This window comes from Dermacentor variabilis, chromosome 2 (genome assembly GCF_050947875.1).
Source record: "Dermacentor variabilis isolate Ectoservices chromosome 2, ASM5094787v1, whole genome shotgun sequence".
Classification (NCBI taxonomy): Eukaryota; Metazoa; Arthropoda; class Arachnida; order Ixodida; family Ixodidae; genus Dermacentor; species Dermacentor variabilis.
In genome coordinates, this window is record NC_134569.1 from 240,445,769 (window position 1) to 240,460,333 (window position 14,565).

General features: G+C 49.1%; 1 protein-coding gene across 1 annotated transcript in view; it reads right to left on the reverse strand.

Annotated features, from left to right (window-relative positions):
- Positions 1-14,081, reverse strand: part of LOC142573178 (alkaline phosphatase-like) — a 192,742-nt gene extending 178,661 nt beyond the window's left edge. The window contains exon 1 of the mRNA XM_075682750.1: positions 13,859-14,081. Within this exon, the coding sequence (XP_075538865.1) occupies positions 13,859-13,961 (103 nt within the window). The 5' untranslated portion in view covers positions 13,962-14,081. The remainder of the gene's footprint in view (positions 1-13,858) is intronic.
- Positions 14,082-14,565: the final 484 nt, after the last annotated feature.

Consider the following 14,565-nt stretch of genomic DNA (forward strand, 5'->3'; position numbering starts at 1 on the left):
CCGCAGTGGCTATGGTTTAACTATTCGGAAATACAATTTCTTTTTCGGATATTTCAAATCGCTAAGCAAGCCCAGGAATGTGGGACATCGACAACTGAAGCGAAGCCGACCCTGGGGAGAAGCGGTCGGTGTAACTCTAGGGAAGCATTTTAAGAAAAATCGATTGCTAAGCAATGCCTCCTTTTCCTCAAACTGCATGCACTTAATCCTGACAACGGTTTCACGCTATATGTCACGCCTAGTTTAATTCCGGGGGCTGGATTTTTTGCTGGCACACTTTTGTGGACCAATTTAAAATGCATGGGGCGATTATTAAGAGGCCGATTGCAGAGCAGTGAGAATTAATCCGGCAATTGCATCGTACTCGCACATGCTCTAAGCCTCCCTCCGTATGCTGGTCTAGTCATTAGTGATCACAAATCACTTTCTTTAGTATGACAATGATAGCCTTAATTCGTGCGCGCCGTCAGTGGTATCAATTAAAATGGATTACTCGATTATTTTGGTTGCCAATGCTAACTGATATTACAAGTCATCAGTGATCACTAGTGATACCGTCCGCTCGATGTGCTCGCGCTTTGTAAAAAGCATAGCGTCATGAATACAAATGAAAAGTCATAACATGGTCATACACTACGAGATGGCAGGATTGAGTCACTAATTATCAGAATCACTTTGTGTGGTAGGGCAGTGGTAGTCTTAATTTATTCATTGTCAGTTCCATAAATCAGTTGCATTAAAGTTCTTTTTTCTGAATATGTAGCAGACACTGTGGAAATACTAGTCATCACTAGTGATTATGCTCGCTTCAGTGTTCTCGACTACTAAAAAATCTTAACTATATAGATATTAAATGAAAGGTAATTTGAAGGGTAATTCCACTATGACAATTAGGAAGTAGGAAGAAAAGAAGGAAAGCAACTTTATTCAGGTCCTGCAAGCCACGAGAGCTTTGGGCTAAGGAATCTTAGTCAGAAGTAATTACGGATCACTTTTTACAATCATTGCCTCTCTTTTCCGCGTCGTCACTAGGCAGGATAAACGTATCAATAAAACGCAGTTAGGTAAGCAAAATCACAAATAGCGGGAGTGACTAGTGATATTGATTTTGCAAGTATGATGCTGTCGGGTTTATAAAACCCGTAACTTCAAGGAAGTGAAGAATTATCGCCAATAACATTGCTACTGTGGTAGCCATAGCCGAACACACAAAATTTCGCTTGCCTCGGAATTCTAAGGTTCTTGAAGTACGTACTGTTTGGATTAAAGCAACTGGTGCTTTGAATGAATCGGCTGTCGTTTGGATTCATTTGAGCCGCATAACCTCTAGTTGAATAATTGAAACAGAGTACCGCTGCAAATTCCTTCTTATAGTGCATCTGTATATGCTTCGAAGAGTCTGCCACTTTGTTTCAAGCCGTTGCGGTGAAGGAGCTGCTGGTGCTGCTGCATCACCACCACCACCACTACTACTACTACTACTACTACTACTACTACTACTACTACTACTACTACTACTACTACTACTACTACTTCTACTTCTACTGCTACTACTACTACTACTACCAATAATAATAGTGCTAACTTAGATGATGTTAATGATAGTAGTTAAGTAGATGCGAAATAACAGTCCTAGCATGAGCGGGAGCCACACTTGTTTCTGGCAAGGTGGAAAACCTCGCCTCGCGCTGTGACGCATCAGACGCTTCAAGCAATGACCCAGCAGGCTGCGGCGTGCAGCCGGCCGAAGTACGGGGGACGGGGGTGCCACTTGGGGGGACGAGGCGGGGGACCCATGCCGCATCGTTTCTATTGTATACATTTTTCTTTATCCCACACGCTTTGTTTATTCAGTGCGTATGCTTAAGTCTAAATGCAACAGCTGTCAAGGAGAGTAGATTTATTAGCCTGTTATCCGCGGTTTTCTGGTGACTGGTGCTGTACATCACGTTCATAGCTTGAAAACATTTGGCGAAAACTATGTGCAAGTTAACGAGCCGATGTGACGTGGCCTGTGTTGCGATTAATGTTTAAATGAAAATTTTATTATTTGTGTCAATGTGTCCCGAAAATAATATAAAATTTCTAAGCGGTACTTGTCGCGTTGTGTATCCTATGAATGTATGGTTATGCCGTTGCTTCTGTGAATGAAAGCGAAATCCAACGAAGCTTCGTTGCCATGGGAGGGGTACTGGCTACGACTTGTTAGGCGTGTAATATTTAAAGGACAGTCAATTTTAAAGCGATAGCTGTGCGCTGTGAGTCACCAAACTCGCAGGATTTTCACGTTAGCATTGCGAATGCTATCACAGCGAAGGCTTGCATCAACTATTTACATGGCGAGTAGAGGCGCGGTCGGCTTTCAAGCGACAGTCCTTTCGCGGCCCATACGCAATAACTGCTGAAGACAGCACCGATCCGGCCGCACCGGTCGGAGCAAACAGCTTTTGCACTTTCACGGCGATCACGGCGTCGGAGAACGCCTCAGGTGTTGCCTGTCGGTCATCCCCAGCCGATCACCGTCCGTGTGGAACTGTTCTTCCGTAGAGGACTAGGCCTCTTCGATCCCTTTCTTATGTCATCCACTGGCAACAAATGGGTAGCCGTTGGAACTGATTGCGCGGCAGAATACGCCATCACACGGGCTCTCCCGACCAGTTTCGCCACTGACGTTGCAGACTTTCTCGTGCATACCATCATCTTGATTCATGGCGCCCTGCAACAACGGCTTACAGACCGTGGTCGTAAGCCTTTGGGCAAAGATATCGCAGACATTGTGCGTTCCCGCTCCACTCAACACAAACTGACCCCATCGTACCATGCCCAAATCAATGGACTGACAAAACGGTTGAACCGTACCTTCACGGAAATGCTGTCCATGTACGTTTCGAAGAACAACCACGACTGAGACATTGCCCTTCCTTACGCCACAATTGCCTACTGTAAAGGGGGTTTATTTGAGTCCTAGAGAAGCAGTGACCAACGCGGCAGCAGCAGCTAGGGCGCAGCCAGTGAACGAACTGGGTATGAGCCACGCGATGGCAACGGGGCTTTTTAGCCTGCCGATCTTCTTCGTCACAATCACCCCCGGAATTGAAGAGTAGCCATCCTGGCGGTCTAGGAAGAGGTGAGGGGATCGTAATATGGGCTTCAGCCGGTCAGTTTGGACAGACTCTCGTCCCCGACGACGCAGATCTAAGATGCGTCGTCGTAGATCGACGAGATGGTGACACGGGCTCGACCACGTAATTAACAGGTGATGGTTGCGCAACCACGCGGTAGGGCCCGTGATACTTCGGGAGGAGCTTGGACGAAAGGCCAGGGGCAGCAACAGGCGGTACCGAAAGCAACACCAGTGAGTCTATAGGGAAGGGGTGAGGGGGTGGGCTTAGGTCATGGTGCTCTTTCTGGCGGCACTGTTGAGCAGACGTCAAAGAACGGGCCAGTTGTCGACATTTCTCGGCGTACTGAGCGACCGTAGAAACAGGTGAGCATTCAGCAGGGTCCGGCCGGTACGGGAGAACCGTATCAATGGTGCTGGAGGGATGGCGGCCGTAAAGCAGAAGGAATGGTGAGAATCCGGTAGTTGTTTGAGAGGCAGTGTTATAGGCGTATGTGACGAATGGAAGTACAAGATCCCAGGTGGAGTGGTCAAACGCAACATACATTGATAGCATGTCACCAAGAGTTCTGTTGAATCGTTCTGTTAAGCCACTGGTTTGTGGATGATAAGCAGTAGTAGTGCGGTGAATAATTTGGCATTCAGATAGGAGTGACTGCAGGACGTCCGAAAGGAATACGCGACTCAGATCGCTCAGCAGTTCCCGGGGTGTGCCATGGCGGAGAACAAAGTTGTTCAGAATGAATCAGGCGACGTCTTTTGCTGATGCGGCAGGCAAGGCGGCGGTTTCGGCATATCGTGTCAAATGATCTACGGCGACGACAATCCATCGGTTGCCGGAGCCAGTAGTTGGAAGAGGCCCGTATAAATCAATGCCGACACGGTCGAATGCCTGAGCTGGGCAGGGAAGCGGCTGGGGAGGTGCGGTGGAGTAATTGGCCTCAGTTTTTGTGAGTGTACGACTGGCATAAGCGACCACGTATTCGGCATTAGGGTTCTGACGCAGTGAGAGCACCGCACCAAGGCCGACACCACTGGCGTCAGTGTGAAGTTCTGTAGGTGCGCTTGGATCAAAATGGCGCAAGATCGGCGGAGATGTGAGTAGGCGACGAAAAGTCGTAAAGGCATCATTGAAGGCTTCCGACCAAGCAGAAAGTTGATTGCCGCCTTGTAGGAGTTGGTTTAGTGCTGCGATCACAGTAGGGAAATTGCGAACAAAACGTCGAAAATAGGAGCATAGGCCAATGAAGCTGCGTAGTGCTTTTAGGTTAGTGGGCTTCGGTAATTCGGATACGGCGCGAAGTTTAGCAAGATCAGGAAGGATGCCTTCTTTGGAGACAACATGGCCTAATATAGTCAATTTTCGAGCTGCAAATAGGCACTTTTTTAAGTTAAGCTGGAGCCCAGCATTCCGGAGACAGGTCAAAACTTGATGTAAACGGCGAAGATGGGTCGGAAAATCAGGGGAAATGACTACAACGTCGTCGAGGTAGCAGAGACAAGTGTGCCACTTCAGGCTGCGCAGGATGCCGTCCATCATGCGTTCAAAAGTGGCGGGCGCGTTGCACAGACCGAACGGCATTACAGTGAATTCATACAAGCCGTTTGGTGTTAGAAACGCAGTTTTAGAACAGTCAGCGTCAGCCATGGGCACCTGCCAGTAGCCAGAGCGGAGATCTAAAGAGGAAAAAACTCCGCACGTTGCAAACAGTCAAGGGCGTCGTCGATACGTGGCAGCGGGTATACATCCGGGTAATCTTGTTAAGCCTTCGATAATCCACGCAAAATCGTATGGTGCCGTCTTTTTTTTTATCTAGGACGACTGGTGATGCCCAGAGACTGCTAGAAGGCTGGATGACACCGAGTTTCAGCATATCGTTCACCTGGTCATTGATAACGCGTCTTTCAGTCGCCGATACTCGGTAGGGACGCTGCCGAATGTGTGCATGGCTCCCAGTGTCGATAGTGTGCAAGACAGCCGTTGTGCGGCCGAGGGATGTTGCTTGGCAGTCAAAGGAGGAAGAGAAGCCTTCGAGCAAGTGAAGAAGTTCATCGCGCTGCGTCGACGTAAGGTCACCGGCAATAGCTGGCGTAAAAGAACGCGGCGGTGACTGAGGAGGCGATGCCTCGAGAGCGGCAAGATAAGCGGAGTCGTCCGTCGTGTCAAATATTGAAGATGAGGCCAGGGGTTCTACTCTGCCAAGGCTTTCATGGCGGCGTAAAGTAATTGGTTCGGCCGATGGGTTTGACACGCACATTAGAGAAGCGCCAGTTTTGAACTCGAGGACGGCGAACGGCAGTGGTAGTGAACGGCGGCGAACTAAAAGTCCAGACGGAGCGAAGAGTGCTGTTCTGTCATCTACAGAGTCACAAGAGATACTGACAAGAACGGAAGACCAGGCAGGTATAACGGTGTCTTCAGAAACGGTGATTTTGTGACAAGAGTGCCTCTGGTCAGTGATAATATCGCCCGAAAACTGAAACAGCTCGATTTCGGCGCGGGCACAGTCAATGATCGCATGATGTGTGGAGAGAAAGACCCAACCTAATATGACGTCGTGTGAACATGATGGCAACGCGATCAATTCTATAATATAGAGGACCCCCTCAATGACGACACGAGCGGTGCAGGCGCCAGATGGCTCGACGTGCTGCGCGTTCGCAGACCGAAGGGACAGTCCAGAAAGCGGCGTTGTCACTTTTCCTATCTTGCGGCAAATACGGGCATCTATCGCTGAAAGTGCAGCGCCGGTGTCGACAAGTGCTAGCGTCAATGTTCCTTCTATTGCGACTTCAATAACATTTTTCGGGGAAGTGTGAGGCCTTATAAATTTCGCAGACACCGCAGTTCTCGTCTCCTGAACTGCGATTTTTAGTTTTCCTGACGCAGAGGGCTCCGCCGACGGTGCATGGGGGAAAGGGAGCGGCGGCGAGGAGAAGGTGAACGGCGACAGGAGAATGCGGTCTCGACGGCAGGAGATTCAAAGGTGCCAGAATAGTTGCGGCGTTGTTGGAAACGCAGCTGATATGGACGCACATTGTTGGAGACGTTCGGTGTAAGCAGGTGACAGTGACGTGCTACGTGTCCAGCACGGCCACAATAAACACAAATCGGACGATTGTCTTCCGTGCGCCAATGACCTTGTGGTCGTGCATACTGCACCAGCGGCCAGACTGAAGCAGATACGGGCGGGCGCAAAGGCGGGCGCAAAGGCGGGCGCAAAGGCGGGCGCAAAGGCGGGCGAAGGGGACCGTAGGTGTGTGGTGCAGGGGCCCTATAACGTAAAACTATTCCAATATGTTTCTATTCCAATCTCCTGACGTCAAATTTGCGTAAGCACCAACGCAAACACCGGGCGGTCATCCACAGGGTTGTCTGAACAGACCAATGAAACGCTCCCCTCGTTCATAGGAGGTCACTTTTGTTTGCTTGAAAAACGAATAACATTGCCTACACTGAGCGACTTGTCGTATCTAATTGGCTGACAAGAGGCGAGGAGAACGCTCAAGTGGAGAGGGATTCGATGGGGCCGAGCCACTGCACTGAAAGTCGATAACCGGATGAAGAGGGTGGTGCCGGCGTCTATGATTGGTCGGCTTTCCCTTACTTACCCTGCGGTGGCTGGTCGAAAATCGCGGTGGCATGCAACGGAAGCTCAAGAATGACGCTAAAACGGACCCTCAGCAAAGAAGAGTTGGCAGAATGAGGGGTTAAACGTGCCGAAAGTGCTCGAAAACGTTACACGGCCACGCCAGAAGTTTTATTATACGCAAATACACCCATGCTCTCCGGCAGGTGCGAGTAGCCAGCGTCTGAGTGATCAGCGGCAGCCATCTTCTATTCCTTTCGGAACGGGGCAGCCTGCGGCTATTCCGAAGAAAATTCAGTTTTGTTCGACATATTAATCCATCTTTATCGCGTACACGTCACTTTGACGCGGTGAGTCCTTGCGGTTTTGTAACTTCGCGTGACAGGCAGGTGAGGTGGGTGCAGCCCGAAAAGTTTTTACTAATAGCCGAGGGTTAATGGAGAAAAGGGGTCGAATAAGAAATAACTGTTTTTCTTTTTTCCGTCAAATCATCCATAATCAGTGTCTACACATCATATCAGATGGGGAGGTATCGCGGTTTTCGTGACGTCGCGTGATAGACAGGTGAAGTGGGGGTGGTCGAAAAAAAGCTTTTTGCCAGTCGTGGAGGGCTGATAGCAGAATTGGAATAGAAAAGTTTGGAATAGTTTTACGTTATAGCGCCCCAGGCCTCAAAGCGACTTCGGCGTACGTCAGGCGAGCGGCAACAGGAGCCTGCTGGAGAGAAGGTGGAATGTGGTCGGCTACCTGCTCCTTGGTGACAGATTGGAGAGCGGGCGCCAACGGAGAATTCGACTGGCCGTGTGTAAGGGGAATCGGAGAAAGCTGACGAGCCACCTCTTCACGGACGAACTCCTTGATCTGCAACAGCAGCGACGTGTTATTCGGGGAAACAGCCAAGCTCGACGTTGAAGTCGCCTGAGGAGGAGATTGGCGGGTGGCTATGCGTTGTTTGCGGAGTTCGTCGAAGCTTTGGCAGAGACTGACGAGTTCAGAGACTGTCGCCGGATTTTTCGCCAACAGCACCTGGAAGGCGTCGTCTTCAATGCCTTTTAAGATATGGTGGATCTTCGCGGCATCAGCCATTGTGACGTCGACGCCGTTGCAGAGGTCGACATCTTCTATATAACTAGTAAATGTCTCCCCGCACTGCTGCGCACGACTGCGCAAACGTTGCTCGGCGCGAAGCTTGCGAACGGCGGGGCGCCCAAATACTTCCGTCACGTTAGTTTTGAAGGCTGTCCACGTCGTGAGATCACGTTCATGGTTGCGGTGCCACACGCTGGCGACCCCGCGCAAATAAAACGATACGTATTTCAGTTTTTTGGTGTCGTCCCAATGGTTGCGGATGCTCACCCGGTCGTAGTCAGCGAGCCAGTCTTCTACGTCATGGTCTTCGGTACCGCTGAAGATGGGTGGGTCGCGTTGACGCAACGGGCCGGGGCAGACCACGGTAGTCACCGGGGCAGCGGGCTGTGGTTGCGGTGGTCCTTCTTCCGGCATAATGAAGACAGGCTGCAGTGTCCGGTTGCGAAGTTCCAGAATTCCTGCTGTACCCAGCAGCTCCACCAATTCTAAAGGGGGTTTATTCGGGTCCTGGAGAAGCAGCGACCAACGCAGCAGCAGCAGCTAGGGCGCTGCCAGTGAACGAACTGGGTATGAGCCACGCGATGGCAACGGGGCTTTTTAGACGGTCGATCTTCTTCGCCACACTACAACTTTCTCGCCAAGAGACCGTGAGATTTTCTCCATTTTATTGTATGGTCGCGAACTAACATTGCCGCTTGATACTGCACTAACTCCTGCTGTGACCCCAGCAAGCGAGTATTCGCGACACTCCATAGCCTTGGCCGACCATGCACGCCAGCTTGCACGTACTCGACAGACGGCCTCGAAAACAACTCAGCAGCGTCTGTACAAAGCCCGCCACCGTGACATACAGTTTTCACCTGGTGCGCTCGTGCTCCTGTGTTCACCCTCTCATCCAGTCGGATTTTCAGAGAAGCTCCTTTCGCGATACACGGGCCCCTACCGCGTGCTGCGCCAGGTGATGCAAGTACATATGAAACTGCTCCAGTCAATTCTACCTCACCCTCTACTCTAGCATTCAGTGATGTTGTGCAGGTCACTAGGCTCAAGCCCTACTACACTGCTTCCGAGCCCCGCTTTAGTTGCTGAGGCACGGCGGACCAGCATTCCCAATGTACAATACGAATAGGCCAGTGGTGAGAAGTCGGCGACGACGATTATCAGCTTGCGCGGGCTGTTGCCTTTTGGCCAAGTCTAGTGTATCGATCTGTAAGTATACTAGTATATAGCGTCGCCTCTTCGTCTTCCCACGTAACAATATTATTATTATTATTATTATTATTATTATTATTATTATTATTATTAGTTGTAGTAGTACTAGTAGGAATAGTGATCCTTACAGGTATTACATTTATTTTTACAAGGTCATGTAAACGGCCACTGATTGTTGCTCCGCGAAAATTATATTTAGAGGTGACATGGATGAAGTAGGAGAAACGAATCGGACACAACCTTCGAGAGGAAGACACTCGAGCACCGAGATCAATAAACAGTGAAGATAACTTAGTTTCTTTATTGATTTAGAGGCTCCTGTGTAGGGGCAAATACAAAATTACCTCTACGCACTAAATACAATTTATACCTCTGCAAAATACAAAGTTACCTCCACCTCTAAATACAATTATACCTCTACGCCCGATGGCGCAGAGGTAAAACATCAGCCTCGCGTGCAAGAGGACCGTGGTTCCAATCCCGGTGCCGCGCAATTTTCCACCGCATTAAAAAAAATCCGCGTGTTGAAAAAAATTGCATAAACAGGCCTGGAGTGTGGCCTGATCCCGGTGACCAGAACCGGTGACGCGTTTCCTCACCAGAGCAGGATTGGCCACCCTGGTGCAGTACTTGGCCACAACCTCCTATAGGAATACAAGAAGCACAAACATGCACCTTACCAAAAGCCGTAAAATCTCGAACACTCCGCCCTGACGTCCTTGGTATATCGGCGACTTTCTGCCCATGCAATGCATCCGCCACTGTCAACACGTCGCGTCGCGGCACGTCGCGGGTCACTTTGAAACGAATCACCGCAGGTGTTTTCTCGCCATCATGCATGTCTCTTTGCAATACCTATTATGACAAATCAATCTTTCTCTAAAGCTATCCTTCTTTCGCCTTCTGTTGGTTTTTCCTGCTAGTTGCTCACGCAAGCATAGAGATTCTCAGTTGCTGTCATGCTTTCTGTACAGTGCCACAATCATACACGGATACGATGCCTTTGTAAGCGTGGGCACGAGAACAAGCCTTTGCGAAAGAACAGCCAGGCAGGGTGTCTACCAAGTTGACATTTCCAAATTCCCTGAGTTTCCAGGTTTTCCCTGAGTGCCTTGGCACATTTTCCTGAGTGATGCAGAATTGTGTTTTATGTCAAGACGGGCTGAAACCATATCGCCTGATGCTGTCACTCTCGAGTAAGCATATGAAAAAAATAAAAAAGTGACTTAATCCAATTTGAAGACTAAGGAGTAGTGTTTATTCAAAAAGAGAATAGAAGGCAGGGGTTAGTAAAATGCGCAGCAAATAAAGTGTCTTCGAAAAAAATTGCAAATGAAGTCGGATATTCACAAGTACGAATAAAAGGGAGGTGCACATGGAAGCAAATATATTCGAATATGACCTATTTCTATCAACTGATAGCAAGCTCAGTGGTATGAGGCCCGAACTCTGTCACAATTGAGATTCTCTCTCAACCGCTCGTAAGTCAACCTCAACTGTCCTGACATACTCTCAGCCCGCGCGCGACGCCTGAGTGTTGTGTTTCACTGCTTTAAAGAGTTTATTTTGGTTTGGATGAGGGACACCTGCATCTCGGCATCAGCCAAAACTTTGTTTGTTGAGCTCAAGCTCCTTCAAAACGGCGGCAGCAAGCTTCCTTTCCCGTTTATTCCTCAATGCGTACATCATTTCTGTTCTTGTCCTCCTTCTGCCACTTGTTCGCCCCAAGGACCATTTGAAGCATCTTGGTCAGTTGCACAGTCCACGGCCGATATTTAGAACTCCCTAGGCGTCGCGAAAACGTTCGAAAAATCGGCCAGTTGGAAAAAATAATAAATGCGCGTCATTTACTGCCCTTAGGGGCTCAAACCGCCACAGGCACGTTCGAAAACGCTCTGAAGGCCTGTCGGTACACATATTAGGCATATCGGCGCTCGTACTGTGACAGGAAATACCGGGTGCACGTGTGTATAATTAAGGAATACATACTGTTTTCCGTGCCAATAGCCCCTTCCCACGCTTGTTATGCTTCACTGCAATACTTTTGCATATGCTTCACCATGCAACACTTCTGTACAGAGGCGAAGTTGACTTTCGGGAACCGGCACTATGCAACGCACCGTGTTTTCTAAGTTTCTAAGCCAGTCGCGAGGACCCCAAAGGCGGAGTCTGTGCCATTGCTGACAGCAGCTAATTCTTTTAATAAAAAACTCGGCACCCAACGCCAAGAAGCTTCATAGCGAACGTCGAAGCAGCTAGGCCTAGCGTTGCCGCAGTGGTGCCAACGGCTGCCAGCGGACCTGCGTGCGACGAGTGCCGGTTTGAGGTGGTGAAGTAATCAAAATAGCCGCGGTGGTGCCTTTGATTCTTGCCGTTTCGGACCTGCGGTCACTGCAAAACGTCCGCAAAATCGGACGGCGAAGAGTTCTTGCGTCCGAAATTTCACACGTTCTGATGCGTTGACCCTATGGGGTACGTGGCGGTGCCGCGAAGCCGTCCAAATTACCGGGAATCCGGAAAGTCGCCCGTTGACTGCACACTGGCAACTCCTCCAGCCGATGACAGGGCGTCAAAGTCGATTCATTACGATTCCTGCCTGTTGCTCGAGCCAGCATTACCGCGACTTTCGACCCTTTCAATAAAATTGCCGCTAATTTTCCCTGATAGAAGCCCAAATTCCCTGACTTTTCCCTGACTTTTTCCAGACTACTCAAAATCCCTGAGAATTCCCGGTTTTCCCGGTTGGTAGACACCTTGAAATGACACAGATTTACCTGCACTTTTTACAGAAGTGCGAGCTTTGCTTTGTGAAAATCAACACGCTATAGCCACGATAAAACGGGAACTACAGTAATCTTGAGCGTTCATATGAAGAAGTAAATGGCATCAGTAGTAAATGACCCAGAGTTTCTTTTTATTGTCTCTTTCCCTGGTGTTTGCCGATACCGAATGCTCACATGTACATAATTCAACTTGACTTACCACACAGCACCGCATTTTCTGGCTGTGCATTTTTCCGAAACATTACTTCAGTAAATGTTCAAAGCAAGCATTCATTGCTTCCCTACGCTAAACATCCTGGTGATTTACCGATGCCTAAAGATGTTGTGTAACAGACTGCTACATTAAAAATTATCGCGAATCATTCTCTCTGTGATCAGCGTGGACTGTAATCACCTTGTTATCTGGACGCACTTGTGATCTTGCATCATTGAAGATTGCCATAGAATGTTTCCTCCTTTAAGCTACTGTTATGCACTGTACTTGTCTTTCACTACAATGTCTAGGACATGACGCCAGGAAACACGATATGCATTACCGGCCAGGCATAGGTCAATAAAATAGTAGTTGACAGTGTGGCGTGTCGCCTGTTACTTCATACTGGATATTGTGTCCGGTAGCTTCGTGATAATGATCCTCAAAACGATATGAACTAAAACTATTGTAGTGTATATAGCTACAGAACTTTGGTTCTTTTTCCATCGTGTCTCTGAACATAAACGCAACAATTTGATTTCTTGAGGCAACTCAGAGACAGTGATGACCACGTTCTTATATCACAAAAATGACCTGCAGGTTTACGTATAGGTAAACCTTATCTTTTGATCTAATCAACTTGTAAACGTCACCTGCATGCCAACACGTTCACGCTCCCTTTCTAACGGACAGACTCGCTGTCAGTCGGCAATCAAGCGGCAACATTATTATCGAACAACTATCGTAAAGAGCTTTTGATATTACTATGCACTTTGCAGTTGCATTTCTTGTTGTGCCGAAAAGTTGCATTTCTTGTTGTGCCGATTTTTTCCTCGGAAGTTATCCGTTGTATTATGGGTGAAACACGAGGTTACACGTGAATGTCAGCGACGCAGAAGCAGCTGAAAAACGACGACGGAACACTTCGAGCAGGGACGCATGCTTCCCAAGCCAAGCCGCCATATGATCGATATTTCAGCATACAAATATTTCAGTTGTGATCGGTTAATTCACACATAGTACGTTTGCACAAAGCGTTCTTCAGTGCTGTTGTGCCTCCACATACCGCCAAGGCGATTTCACACTTCTTAACGCCAAATTATTTCTTCCATTTTGAAATGAAGTCAGTTGAAGGGGGAAGCTTTCTGTATTGTGGAATCATTTTGGAAATGTCAATCATACTTTATGAAATTGCGCAAAGCAAACTTCTTGGAGAAGTTTCACTCTTTGCATCGGCGCTGTCTCGCAACTAAAAGGTGTCCTTGCGCAGGACTTGACGCAGGATCAAACAAACTTGTTAAATTACCTCGGAAGGAGCGGGAAAAAGTATCGGCTCTGGTAGACGTAAAGTTATGTGGTAACCTGCACATATTTTCGGGGCATGAATCACTATGGAAAGTTTTCGGCGAACATTTTTAATGCCACCTTCAATGTTTGCAAATGCGTAACGCTATGCGAATTATTTTTAGCTCGAACCTGCTGGAAAGTTCCAGAGAGTGCGGAATACGTTCCCAGCGAGAGAGCGCAGGTCCATAACGCCGGAAATATAGAACCTGTGGTGAACTTCGGAACATCGAATCCAGCCGGATCAATCTGTCTCAAACAGCGAAATCGAAATCGCCAAGTGGCGCGCTCTTGTAATGCATGGTTGTTCACACGGTCCAGTAAGAACCGCTACATTCTGAAAACATGCGACGCCAAGATTGCTTTCGCTGCGTACTGACAAGCACGAGAAGCGCTAAACGCGACCACAAAGAAAGATTGCGGAGCTTCAAGCGGGGCCGATTATGTGGGGCACTGCGAAAGTGCGGCTCCCGCGCCAGCCGGAGTCGAAGTGGAGGTGTGGCAGGTGGTTCGTGACGGCACTCACCTTCGACGGCCGCGTTTGGGTTGCGGAAAGAGTTGCCCGCCATGGGGGCCCTCTTAGCCCAGCAGACGGCGGCGCACACCAACAGCAGCGCTGCACGCGACATGGCCACGATCCCGCTTGTTCGACTCCGCGAGGCTGCTTCGTGTTGGAGCAGACGTAAGCTGACGAGCGTGCTTCCGTCGGTGCACGACTCAACTGGCTGGCGGACCCAATCGCACGCGGCTGGCGAGTGCCGGGCGGGTGCGGCGTGCGGCCCTCGGGAGTTGTGGGCGAGGAGGTTGTCGCGGAGAGGGCGCTGGCAGCGGCTGCCACACGTGTGTCTGCCGGGGGCCTTTCCGCGATAGCGTCCGTGCTGGCAGACGTTTGTTAAGGGCTCGGATGTTCGCTCTTCGCTTCACTTGCGCCATAGAGTTTCTCACTATAACACCTAGAGGGTAATCTGGCGCCACCGTCTATGGGAGTTTCTTAAGGAGGCACCGTGCCGTCATGGGAATGACGGTATATGTGTCTGCGAGGCTCGTGTTGGCTGGTGTTGTAAGAGGCTTCGTCTAAAACGTGGATATGGCTACGCAAATAACGCGTTCTCAAAGTAAAATCTTCATAAAATGTTTCCATTCACGCAAATTACATCTTTACTCACCCACAATGCATGACCAAGCGAAGAAAAGCAAGAACAGACGACCAACTGTTTCAAAGCGAGCGTGACC